The sequence below is a fragment of the Lepus europaeus genome, chromosome 17 (genome assembly GCF_033115175.1).
Source record: "Lepus europaeus isolate LE1 chromosome 17, mLepTim1.pri, whole genome shotgun sequence".
NCBI lineage: Eukaryota > Metazoa > Chordata > Mammalia > Lagomorpha > Leporidae > Lepus > Lepus europaeus.
Window position 1 is genome coordinate 4,442,581 of NC_084843.1, and position 13,803 is coordinate 4,456,383.

General features: G+C 51.7%; 1 protein-coding gene across 1 annotated transcript in view; it reads right to left on the reverse strand.

The window, feature by feature from the left end:
• Positions 1 to 13,803, reverse strand: part of DOCK1 (dedicator of cytokinesis 1) — a 491,536-nt gene that overhangs the window by 93,520 nt on the left and 384,213 nt on the right. The window contains exons 30-31 of the mRNA XM_062215058.1: positions 6,162 to 6,240; positions 1,156 to 1,256 (exon numbers count right to left, since the gene is read on the reverse strand). Of these exons, the coding sequence (XP_062071042.1) occupies positions 1,156 to 1,256; positions 6,162 to 6,240 (180 nt within the window). The remainder of the gene's footprint in view (positions 1 to 1,155; positions 1,257 to 6,161; positions 6,241 to 13,803) is intronic.

Below are 13,803 nucleotides of genomic sequence, written 5' to 3' on the forward strand. Positions count from 1 at the left end.
AGGTACAGACCACGGCTGGAAGATTCTGAAAGCAGCCCAGGCTGAGCTCTGGGGCTGGGCACGGCCAGGCAGGATGCTGCCTTGTGCATTCGGGGCCTGTGACTGGCCCAGTGACTTGGTGAGAACACGGCTCCACCCTCCTCATCTGGAACTAGTGAAGATGAAAAGAGGGCTTAATGGTGAGGTCTGCTTTTTTCTTTTTTTTTAATGACTACACTCAGTGTATGTGAAAAATGCCCATGGGGTACTTAGAGCAAGCCCAGTCCACCTATCGCCGAGATGATTCTTGCTCCCCAGAGATGCTGTGCTCTTGATCGGCCCTGCACGGAGGCTGCGCTCTGACGGAGTATGAGGAAGGCTGGGCAGCTTCCGCCGTCTGAGGAGTCCTCAGGAATCCCCCACCTCGGGGCGCAGTGGGGGTGGGGGTGGGGGTGGGGTGGCAGCCTTGGAACCATCGGGAGACTGCAGAGGTTGAAGAAGGAAGACTTGGCAGCCTGGGAGCAGGGCCTGGAACTCTTCCCAAGGGTGCAGGGAGAAATCAGGGAAACCGAGGCAGGAGAGGACCAAGAGCCTCGGGGTGCCCATACCTCAGGAGCAAACCTCAGGAAGTTTTCTGTGCCCTGGGGCTGCAGAGCTCAGGGAGCCAGGCACGGCCTTGGCCTTGGGGAGCTCCTGGAGGTTTGCTCGCACCGAGGCCAGGGCTGGTTCCGTCCGCTCAGATCGGCTGGGAAGAAGACAGGTGTCGGCTGCACGGCAGCGGGAGGCCACAGACAGTGCAGCAACAGCGCTGACTCCATGGCGAGCTGCTCCATAAGCCCAGCAGCACTGACAGCTCTTGCTGGAAGCTCTCAGGAGCAGGACTGGAGAATTAAGCGATCCAGGAAACCACACGTGCAACGACATGAAAACAGTGCCCGGCGGAAGTCATTATCTCTGGAAGTGTGAGTTCTGTGTGGGCTGATAGTCTCGGACTGCACTAATGCTGAACCTACCACGATGAACTCCGTGATTTTACATCTTGATTCAGGGGTTAGAAAAGGCAGTTCCTGATTCCTGATTTGAAGCCACCCTTTCATTACACCGTGATTACATCTCAATTTGTGCCAAGCTGGCTTAGCCTCTACGGGAACATATGCTAAGAGCGTCAGGACTTACTTGTTAAGGATCTTGGCTCTCTTGGCGCTTGAAAAGTTCTCCAGCTGCAAGGATTCTTGAGTAAGGAAAGCAACAGCCAGGTGAAAGTAGTTGTTCCACAGCTGAAAACCAGAAAGACGAGACGCTGAGTGGCTGAATGGCTTAACGTGGGGGTCAGAGGCTCTGCGAGGTGGGCCAGTGGCTTAGCCCGCACGCCAGGAGTGTTTCTCCAAACCACAAAGGTGTTCGCCAGCCACCAGGAGTCCAGTGGCAAGTCACCAGGCAGCTGATCTGACCTGGCTCTGTGCCTCAGTTTCCACTTGGTTTCTGCCTTGCAGGGCCGCTGGGAGGAACCAGCAATAAGTAAGTGCAGAGTCCTGCACACTGTTCAAACCCTGCTAGGAGCACTTGGTACTGATTAGCTATCGTTAGTGTCCTATCAGGGAACCTCACACTTAAGTAGATAAATGTTGACAATGTATGATTTACTATACCAATGTTATACATACACTAGACATTTAAGGAAAACAGCTGTAAAAATAATCCCACAGGGCCGGCGCCGCGGCTCACGAGGCTAATCCTCCGCCTTGCGGCGCCGGCACACCGGGTTCTAGTCCCGGTCGGGGCACCGGATTCTGTCCCGGTTGCCCCTCTTCCAGGCCAGCTCTCTGCTGTGGCCAAGGAGTGCAGTGGAGGATGGCCCAAGTGCTTGGGCCCTGCACCCCATGGGAGACCAGGAGAAGCACCTGGCTCCTGCCATCGGATCAGCGCAGTGCGCCGGCCGCAGCGCGCCTACCACGGCGGCCATTGGAGGGTGAACCAACGGCAAAAGGAAGATCTTTCTCTCTGTCTCTCTCTCACTGTCCACTCTGCCTGTAAAAAAAAAAAATAATAATCCCACAGTTCGTATTTTGAGGGCTTACAGAGCATACGTGGCTTCAAAAACAATGCCCTTGGGAAGAACTGAGTGGGTGCTGGTCTTATCATGTATGCACCAGAGATAACACTGATTACCAAACGAGGTAGGGTAGAGTTAGAGACAGTGAGGTGCGCACGGGACTGACTCTGTTTCTAATTGCCTGTGAAGGAAGCAGAGGTTTAGGAGAATTTAGAGGATTTAGGAAGAGTTGCTTGGGCTTCCAATTATCTAGCAGTTCTCGGGAACTGGAGGCTTTCCGTTGTAGTACAGCAGCTCACGTGTGGCTCAGGCGTGGCTCACGCATGGCCAAAGACTAACCAAGGAGGCGCAGCTGTGCCCATCCCCAGGTACTATTCCGAGACTCGCCCAGTGCTGCAGGTAGCAGGCGAGGCAGAGCGAGGGTCTGAGCCTGTTCTGACCGCCCACTCCTTCACTGCCCACAGATGCACTGCTCTTTGGGCCTCTTTTCTGATAAAAGAGGCGGCTCTGGTCCAGAAACACAAGCTGTTCCCTTTTTTTGAAACCAAGTCCTCTCACCTGTGGCCGCACTGGCCTAGCACTGGGCAGAGTCACTGGTCACTGCCGGCTGTACTTGGAGACCCGCTCAGGGGCCTGGCTGGAAGGGGACCCGCGTGGCACAGGCCACGCCACACTTGAGGGGACACCTGCTGCCTCTAAACACAGCAACGGTGACAAATGCCAGAACCCTGCTACAACGTCAGCTTCACTAACTCCTTAGTTCTTTTCACTTCTAGGACCCTGTTGAGCCAGGAGCAGGTGTGGTGTGGCCGATGACTCCAGCACGCACATCCTCCCACCCGCCCAGGGGCAGAGCTTTGGGGTGGACTTAAAGAGACTTTACTCGGAGGGCGCTTGAGAGCTGGGGAAACCGCATTTACAAAACAATAAAAAAGAGTAGTGATAACCACTGTTGCCGGGTAAAGGACACATCGCTCGCTGCAGCCAGGATGGAAAATACACAAGAATCCAACCTGCAAGCCGCAGGCAAGGCTGCTCTGCGTAGAACCAGAGGAAGGGCACGAAAAGAAGACTGAAACATTCCAGAATGGATGGGGAAAACCTGCAAAACGCCCCCTCAACTCCCCAACATGGCTGATAAATTCAATGAACTTCCAATTAAAGTTCGAGCAGCATGGCGTGAAGAAGAAACTCGCTGATTTCAAGCTTCCTACAGAAGTGGAAATGCAGAAAAGTAGGCAAGATAATTTTGCACTAGAAAACTAATGGGGAGTACTGACTCCACCAGCTGGCCATAAGGTGTAGCAATTAAGCCACTCTGGGCAGACACAGAACTGGAATACACACACATTTGCAATTATGTTAACGCTGGCATTTCAAATAACTGGTGAAAAATACAAGCTATTCCTGACATGATGTGGGAAGAGGTGAGGTTGTATCCTTATCCCTAACACTAACTAGAGAAACCCCAGATGGGTTTAACACCTGAACAGTAAAAAAAAAAAAAAAAAAAAAAAAAGCACCAGCCAACATAAGGTATTAGTAGAGCCCAATTATATAAAAAAGTTAAATTTATATTACGGAGGCAAAGAAGGATTTGCCAAAAATAAATAAATAAGTAAATAAAACCAGAGAACCATAAAGGAAATGACAGATTTGACTACAGAAAATCTAATATTTCTATTGGGTCATGTCAAGTTTTTTTTTTTTTTTTTTTTTTTGACAGGCAGAGTGGACAGTGAGAGAGAGAGCAGAGAGAAAGGTCTTCCTTTTGCCATTGGTTCACCCTCCAATGGCCGCCGCGGTAGGCGCGCTGCTGCCGGCGCATCGCGCTGATCCGATGGCAGGAGCCAGGTGCTTCTCCTGGTCTCCCATGGGGTGCAGGGCCCAAGCACTTGGGCCATCCTCCACTGCACTCCCTGGCCACAGCAGAGAGCTGGCCTGGAAGAGGGGCAACTGGGACAGGATCGGTGCCCCCCTGACATGATGTGGGAAGAGGTGAGGTTGTATCCTTATCCCTAACACTAACTAGAGAAACCCCAGATGGGTTTAACTGAACAGAAAAAAAAAAAAAAGCACCAGCCAACATAAGGTATTAGTAGAGCCCAATTATATAAAAAAGTTAAATTTATATTACGGAGGCAAGGAAGGATTTGCCAAAAATAAATAAATAAGTAAATAAAACCAGAGAACCATAAAGGAAATGACAGATTTGACTACAGAAAATCTAATATTTCTATTGGGTCATGTCAAGTTTTCTAACTTACAAAAAGGAAAGGCAAATAGAAAAACGAGCAGAGGGAGTAATCTGAGAGTTCACGCAGAAATCCACGAAGCTGCTCCACATTCCCAGCCTAACACATCATTGGAAAAAACCCAGTAGAAGCAACATCGCCAAGTTTGAAGAAAACACACTGGATGAGATCCTAGAGAGTGCTTTTCTTGAAGAAGGCTGGTGGCCTTGCAAAACACTAAGGCTTTTAGGAGGGCGACTGATCGCTGTCCATCAGCCTCCGAATTTCAAGCCACACTGCTGTCTGACAACTCTGGCAGCCATGGGGGCGCCAGGTTGCACGTGTCTCAGACAGTCCTGGCCAGCATAGCCTGTGAGAGTGAGAAACCAGGAACTGCCCAGGCCCTCAGTACAGGGATGGCTGAGTAAATGTTGGTGCGTTTGTACCAAGGAATATGACAGAAACGTACGTCACACAGTGTGAACCACCTGACGTTAACTGCCCTGGCAAAGGTGCACTGGCCTACACAAACGCTGAAGGTGTTGGCAAGAGCTCAGAGCAATCAGTTTGGTGTTACTCTGGCCGGTGGGCCACAGCACGGGCCAAGTGTGGGAGGGGTATTTCACATTTTGCTCTATAAACCGATTTACACTGCATGAATATCATGTTTATGACATATGAAAATATGCAGAAGCAGATAAATGACACAAATTTAAAATTATGAAAAGTAATATTTCTAGATATAAAGTGCCTGATATATTGTCATGCCATTATATTCTATAATGCTAATAAAGCAGAAATTCACAATTATGAATCTACAAAAGAAATAAGCGCATGGGTGCCTTAGAACGTGACCTACTGCACTAAGTGTCACGGGGCATGGGTGCCTTAGAACGTGACCTACTGCACTAAGTGTCACGGGGCATGGGTGCCTTAGAACGTGACCTACTGCACTAAGTGTCACGGGGCATGGGTGCCTTAGAACGTGACCTACTGCACTAAGTGTCACGGGGCATGGGTGCCTTAGAACGTGACCTACTACACTAAGTGTCACGTTGGTTCCAGGCTTTCTGCAGGTAACGCAAATGAGAAGAGATGGCTGTTTATTTTTGTTATCTTTCATACAGTTTTGGGCTGACTCACCCACCACCAAGTAAACATAAATTCTTCAGGTTCCCTCTCAGGGAACAATTTGGCCCCGGAAACAGACATCGTATTTGCCTTGGTAAGCTTCTTTGTTTCTCTAAACCTTAATCAAATAATCCTAGTACCAGTGATGACAAATAAACCATCATGAGTAGAAACACAGCCAGAGCGCAAAGGGCCAGGGGGGCCCCAGGCCTACAAATCTCACAGGTGCACAGCAAGACAATCAGGCCTCACGACCCGTGTGTGTGCAGGTGTGCGCTCACGTGCACATACACACACCACGTGCATTGAGGAGGCATTCCTGAAACTCATGTGCCAGTGACAACACCCCTGGCGTCTTGGGGTCATGAGGTCGGGTCTTTGGCCTGGGAGAGAATACCAGTTCTGAAAGGAAGCTGAGCCCCCTGGTGCCAACCTGCTTGTCCCCATGGGTCCCCTCCTGGCAACCCTGGCAGCCACACGCACCAAGGGTCACAGCTTCCTGCTCTGGGCTTCCCTCCTTGTCGCTCGGATTCAACAGCTTCTCTCTGAACAACTCCATCTCCTTCCTTGCTAAATTGAGCAAATGCCCTGAAGGCATAATTGTGGCTCCTCGGTTCCAAGAGCGCACATTGTAAATTCCACTTCCACACCTCAGAGGGGAGGCCAATTAAGTCGGAGGATTAGGGACGTGAGAGATCGACACAGACCAGCAATTTGTTTTAACACGATTTCTCCACAAAGGTCGCGTCTACCCCTTCTCTTACCTGTAGCTCAAAGTTGGCTTGATCCAGAAATTTTTTGTTCAGCATATCTGCATACTGATTAATTGCACGCAGGAAGACCCTAGAAGATCAAGAGAAAATTACATAATTACACACTTCAGCTCTGGCACCTTTACCAGGTTGGCATTTCAATTAGATACCCTCCCAGGCTGTCTGGAGTGTGAGTTCGAGTTCTGAGGTTCTGCCAAGGAAAAGCTCACAGAATTACATGCAGATGTTCTCCGAATTAATCAAGAAAATCAGCAGACGCGGAATGAGAGAAATAGACCAAAATAGCAGCTTCGGAAAGTAACATTCGAAAAGTATCACTAAAAAAATCTAATTAAAAAAATAGAAAATCTGCAAATGAAATCCTTCTCCCAAGTTGTGATGTCTTAATGGTCTATTATTAAAATGATCTTTGCTTCGGCAGCTTTCTAAGTCCTGCATTTACAAGTGCTCTAACGAGCTATCAGGCTTGGAAGAGTGGGTGCTAGGAGTACAGCGAACTCCAGTCTCATCTGGCCCAGCCAGCGCCTGCTAATTTTGATCCCTGTTTGCAAAGAGAATTAAAAAGCTTTAGTAGATGCAAAAGTGATGTGACCAGACACTTAGCAGGAATTCTAACCCTGAGACTCGCTGGGACTGCGCAGTTCTCAGCACATTCTTCCACGCCGTGGCTCTCACTTTTATACGAAGAGACAAGCAACCTCAGCTGCCACAAAGAGCCCGGCGTGCTGCCTTTCACAAGCCTGTTCATTCAGTAGATTTGTCTCACTGCCCCCGAAAGTGTTTACAGAAAGAACGCCGAGCCCAGCGCCTCCTTTTTCAAATGGCCCTTCTCCCTGCGCACACAGGCAAGGATGCAAGAGGAATTAGCGTTAGGTCACAGATAATAAACTTAATTACACTTCCTCTATTTAGACAGTGGGCAGCGGCAGGGAAATCTGGGTTACTCACTGGCAGCCGCTGCTCCCTGTCATCACTACAGCCCCAGCCAAACAGCCAGGAGAAGCCCGGAGCCCTGGCGGCCCCAGAGCCGCCACAGGCCAGGGAGCCTGGAGTGAGGAGCGAGGGAATCTCCACCCGGGCCTCAGGGAGGGTGTTACAGGCACCTACTGCTCTCCCCACCCCCCACCAGTCACTGCATCCTGAGGACAGCCTTAACTAAAGAAGGGCCTACAGACATGACACCACCAGCGCCAGCGATACCACCAGCAGGGCCTAGACCTAGGACCCACCCACACAGCCTAGGGTGGCTGGCGCTGCTGCCCTAGCCACGGAAGAAAATAGTAGACACAGCTGGAGGAGCTCTTCCCTAGGACGCTGATGCACGTGGGATAAGCAGGCAGGAAGTTAGTTTAGGTGCTGAGCTGGAGGTCATAAGCCCCCAAGCAATTCCATCCTCTTGCTTGTCCATCAAAACGCCCCCTTTCCCGATGCACCTGCTTCATCGGGGACCTAACAGGAGAGACGCCATGAAAACGTGGATCTTGAGCTCCACCTGGAACTTGTGGAGATGCCATGTAATTCCCAGGTGGCTTCACGCGTGGAGACACACCACCCCGACCTCATAAACAAACCCAACAACTAGGAGAGCCCCCTCTCTCCTACGCGGACCAAGGCTGCAGGCGCTGTGTGGGTGTCCCCCTCTCCCATTCCCCACCCCACCTCCTTTCCAGCGATCTGTTGTCCCACCGCCCACCCATGACGGGTAATTCTCCGTGCGGGGCAACCATGTTCACGTTTGTGTGTGTGTTCACTCTGTCACCTTTTGAATGAAGCTTATCACTCTGTGCATCTTACACGTGTCTGCACTCGGAATGCTTGCCTACCGCAAGACAAGAGCCTGGAACAAAACTTACTACACCCCATGCCCACATCCCGACCAGAGAGTGATGGCAGGACGTGGAGATGGCTGCCTCGTCCATCAGCAGGCAGCAGCACCCCCGTCCCAGGGCCGCCGGGTTTCACAGGTACAGGCATTCATTGCTCAGTTGTGTAACTGATGGGAAGAAAATGCTGAACACAGAACATTTAGGGAATCCTTAGGAATCAGCACAGGATCCAGGGCAAAAATTACAAATTCAGGACGTGGTTTGTGCATCTCGGACGCCTGGCTACTGTCCACTCAGCCGTCTCCTCCCAGGCCAGGGTCTGCTGCACCAGGCCCAGCCTCAGAAGCCCAGGGTGTGAGGCCAAGGAGCAGGGGGCCTGCCCTGCCCACCTGACGCTCGGCAGGGCGTTCAGATCCCCTCTGGGGTGCACGGGGCGTTACCCTCAGGAGTCACAGGGCACCCCCAGCGTCTGGACACCAACGCCCTGTCCTTATCGAGGGGGTGCAAACGCGGCACAGGAACTGATCTGGGGCCACTGTGTCTCCTTCATGCTTCCCTCAGCGTTGGCCTCGGCTGCTCCCCAGGGCAACCACGGGCGCATCCGAGCTCTGAAAAGACACTGTCCCCAGTGCGCTATGCCAACGATGACAAGTTACTAGAACATGCATTATTATTACAGGGTAATTATTTTGCCTCCAGATAGTACCCAAACAGTAACAATATGCTTCTTCTAATTAAGCTCTGGAATGATTTCAGGGAGTTAAATAAAGAGATTTCTCAAAATGTCTTTTTTTTGAAACATGTCATGCTGAAATAATACGAAGGCTAAACAAAAACTTTTTAATGAACTGACAACTGAGACACAGCAGTGCTGAGAGGTAGACTCTATAATTTAGATCCCTATAAAATTTTTAAAAAGCCAGAACAAAAAAACAAATAACATGGAATGTGGGTTGGATGAGAAAAACTGAAGAAAAGATCAAATAAAAACCATAATCAATGCAGTAAACAAGAGGAGACGGGCTCAGGCTCGGTGCGTCAGGGGCTGCATCCCTCCCCGCCAGGGCACGCACGTACGCCGCCCCCCTGCACACTGGGTGGGGTGAAAGACTGGGTGACACCCCTGAGTCCACTCACAGGTAAATCAGTCATCCAGCCAGGCAAGACAGGAGGAGAAACCAGCTCCTAGGTAAGATGACCTATCACCCACTGAAATTCCCAAGTTGTTTCTAATAAATGCCAAACCAGGGAAAATCCACAAGAAAACCATAACAGAAGCTTCTGCATACAACCTGTTTTGCATCAGAAAGGACTATGTAAAGGAGCAGAGCTGGACTAAGTGTTGGGGGGTGGGGGAGGAATACCCTACTAGACCCAACTGCGGCCCAGCTGGCTCCACACCACTCGGGGCCATGGTTCTTTTTCTGGGACCAGCAATTTGAGGGGAGGGGAGGTGGGATGGGCTTGTATCCCTGATCACCACCTGTGCTGGACAGCGCTGGAGTCAGGCTCAGGATCAGGAGATTCCCCCATCCTTGCTTGCCCATGCAGCAACTGGCCCACGGGAAAACCCAGCAAGCAACTGTGCAGGATGAATGAACAGTGGATGGGTGCATGGTGGCCAGGTGGTGAGCCCCAGGAAATCAGGCTCGGACTCAAGTTAGAGGCCTTGGGAAGGCTGGAATATCTGGTAGCCTCGGTTGTCCCTGGGAGTACTTGACTTCAGCTGGGCTGAAGTCAATTGGGTTCTCCCAATTGTGCACTAGGCAGGCGGTGAGTCAGGCTGGACACTGTTCCTTTGCTTTCCCACCTTAGCTCATTCATTCATTCTCCTCCTGACCTCTGCCAGTTCCCTGGGGGCAGAAGCCTTGTCTTGCATTTACACATCGGCGCCCTCCAATGCAACTGAAAGGCCCGTCCACCAGGGTGTATGTCCTGAAATCTAAGGAGCCACTGGCTGATGACCAACAGGTCTCTGGAAGCCAAGTTCATGTCTCTAGGCCTTCCCGACACTCCAAACAAAACAAAATTGCACACATGCTGAGCCTGCACCAGGAGAGGGAAAACCCACGGTGCCACCCTGGGTGGGTAAGCAGCAGGGCGCAGGGCGCAGAGGCCACACAGAGTGTGAAGAACAGAGGAGAATGGGTGCAGGCAGCAGGCAAGAGGCGAGGTGTGAGGGAGGGGCTCAGGGCTTCTACTCCCCCAGGGGAGTCAGGGGCTCAGCGAGGGGCGGGGCCGAGCCTGTGATGTAGGAGGAGGGAGTCATTTCCTAGAAACCAAAGCTAACCGTGTGGGAATTCAATACGTTCACCGGTGCCGTTCCAAATGGCCAAGATGATTCAGAAAACAAGTTACGTCCGTATTTAATAGAGTTTTTTCCACCATGTTTAACCTATGGAAGGACTTGCTTTAATCTACAATTTTAGAAGAGAAAACTAAAGAAAAAAAATAGTGCCGAGAGAATCACCTGCAAATTATGTCACTGTAAGAAGATTCAAAAGAGTCTGGATATTTGCTAGTTTTCTTTTTAGTGGCCAGATAGAAAGAAGTGGGTTTTTTTTTTTTTTTTCCTGGACGAGGGTGGTCCAGCACCATGGGAGCAATGAATGCCACTGAATGCACACCTACAAATGGGGACAGAGGCGAGTTTTACAGGGTCTCTATTTTACCACAATAAAGAAGAAAAACATAACAAAGAAAGGGAATGGGACATTTCCTGGAAACTGCAGCAACAGGAGTCATGATTTTTCTGTGTCCCTAGGATCCGTGTGACTCAGTTCCACGATGAAAAAACAAACAAAACCTCACGACCCAGAATCTCTGACCTTGACTGCCCAAAGACGCAGGCTGCTCAGACCTGCTCTGCCCAGGACGTGGGGCAGTAAGAAATACGCGTAGTGGCCAGCGCTGCGGTGCAGCGGGTTGAGCCACCACTTGAAAGTGGCATCCCACAACACAGCACCGGTTTGAGTCCCAGCTGCTCCACTTCTGATCCAGCTCCCTGCTAATGCACCTGGGCAAGCGTGGGAGACCTGGACAGAGCTCCGGGCTGCTGGCTGTGGCTTGGCCCAGCACTGCCAACTGCAGCCGTTTGAGGAGTGAACCAGCTGATGGAAGCTCTGCCTCTCTGTATCTCTTTTTCTGTTGTCATTCTGTCTTTGAAATATATGAAAAACACTTTATAAAAGAAATATACATAAACAAAGAGATAAACAGACTCATACAGGTAGAACCCCTCTTTTCTGAAATGCTCAGAGAAGTGCTAGAGAAGTGTTTCAGATTCTGGAAGATCTGCATATGTAAAATGAGGTGTCTTGGGGATGGGACCCAAGTCCAAACACAAAATTCATTGATGCTTCCTATGCATAAATACACACAGCCTGAAGGCAATTTCGTGCAATGCTTTTAGTCAATTTGTGCATGAAACAGTTTCACGATGTGCAGTTCCCCACTTGTGGAGCCATGCGGGCGACTCAGGTGTCGGATTCTGTAGCACTTCCGGGTTAGGGATGCTCCCATAATGACAACAGCCACACACCCAGAGCCCCGCTGCTCTGCGTTTGCTGTTTCTCCCTTAATGCCACAGGCTGCAGATGCCAGTCACACGGCCAGGAGTTCACCGAGGGCCCATCGGTGCTGCGGCTGAATTCCCACAGCATCTAGAGTGAGATAACTTATGGAGGAACCCACCCAGGGAGCCCAGAACCTGAGCGAACGACACGGTTCCAGGCAGACATCCAGAAGAGGAACCAGGAGAATGAGGGAGAAGGCTTCCATCAAGCGACTTCGCGCTCAGGGAATGCCAACGGTGCGGAGAACTTGCCCTACTTGTGCACGGCACGCGAGTCATGTAGCGAATTAGTGTGTCTTGCTGGAGGCTCACCTGCCAACAGGTAACACCTGAGACAGGTGCTGTGCCCGTCCAGGCACCCAGGGGCCTGAGAGCGCTGAGGGCAGCTATCTGGCAGTGGGTGGCATTTTCCACTTTTCTCCATTGTGTCTCGTGTTGGGCATGGCTGCTCATGGGTCGCTTAGTTTCATCCCAGCAAGCCTGGGGACTCTCTCTCTATGGGGTGCATCCCTTGAGGAGGAACTGGGGGAGACACAGGAAGAGGCGGAGAAGTGGGAAGCACATGGAACAGGATCTGCCCCACGCAGGCTGAGCAGTCTGATCAAGTTCATTAACAGCTCGGAGGAGCCAGGGTTTGTGAGGAGCCACTGCCGCGAGGGTGAAAAAGACACAAACGGGGAAGGCTCTGTGGTCCTCTTTGCAGCTGCTGACAAAGATGTCTCTGAAGATCTTCTCAGCGTGGAGGGGGCTCTGGGCAGTTCTGGAGATCATGACGTCCACCAAAGATCCACCGCTGTCAAAGCTCATGGGGAAGCCGGCGCCGCGGCTCACTAGGCTAATCCTCCGCCTGCGGCGCTGGCACCCCGGGTTCTAGTCCCAGTTGGGGTGCCAGTTCTGTCCCGGTTGCTCCTCTTCCAGGCCAGCTCTCTGCTGTGGCCCGGGAAGGCAGTGGAGGATGGCCCAAGTGCTTGGGCCCTGCACCCCCATAGGAGACCAGGAGGAAGCACCTGGCTCCTGGCTTCAGATCGGCACAGCATCGGCCGCAATGTGCTGGCTGTAGCAGCCACTTGGGGGGTGAACCAACAGAAAAAGGAAGACCTTTATCTCTGTCTCTGTCTCTCTCACTGTCTAACTCTGCCCATCAAAAAAAAAATAAAAAAAAAATTAAAAAAAAAAAGCTCGTGGGGAGAGAGCAAGCGGTGGGCCGGCAGCTGGCAGCTCTTTGATTTTTCTGGTGGCTCGGGGTTATCGTCACTCAAATGTTGAGTGTATGGGCCTTTTCCAATCGTCTCTGACCGTGCAAAGCAGATAAGAAAGTTGCAACAATTTTCACAGTGGGGCCAACTTCCACGGGAGGCAACGGTGGCCTGGAGAAGTCTGCTCACATTCGGGGAAACCGGCCCAGGGCCTCAGCTCGCCCCTGCTGCTCTGGGGAGAGCTGCCATCTTGGTAGCTTTTCTGTTGGTTGCTCACCAAAGTACCACAAACTCAGGGGCTTAAAAAATCACCCATTATCTCACAGCTCCATGGGTCAGAAGTCCAGGCAGGCTCGGCGGGCTCTCAGAAGACGCTAATCTTCCAAGCACATCAGGTTGCGGGCAGAATCCAGTGCTCGGGGACGTAGGCCTGAGGTCCTGGTTTCCTTGGTGGCCACCCCATGGGGCCTGTCCGCTCTCTGCACTTAGGGGGCCGCCCGCATTCTCTCTCGGGCTCATCCTCCACCTTCAAGCCAGCAGTGCCTTGTGGGGTCTTCAGGTTTCCTAGTCACTCACTCCCTTCCTTTGCTGCCAGCCAGAGAAACGCCTCTCTTTTGAAGGGGCTCCTGGGATCACATTAGGCACCCCCAGAAGATCTCTCTCCTTTAGGAAACGCTCGGATCCAGCCACATGCCAGTGCCGGGGCCCTGGGGGCCGGGGTTAGCATTCTGCCAACCACAATAGGTTTGCTCCTTTCCATGCTGAACACTCAGAGCACAACCTTCCATGACAAACTGGCTTCCTGGGCCCCTTTGCTTTTCTACGTAGCCCATCCGGCCCCAGGGAGAGGGGGTGGTCACAGGGTCTCCCCGTTGTTGGCCCCAGCGCTGGTCTGAGCTCCGTGCCAAGGCTGAAGACTCCACTTAGTGAACGTGTGGCTGGAAGATAAGCAGCAGCAAAGCAGGGGCTGCAAAAAACCAGAAGCTTGTTCAGGACCCTGCGTTCCTGCAGCCGGCCCGAGAGACACCTCTACGAAC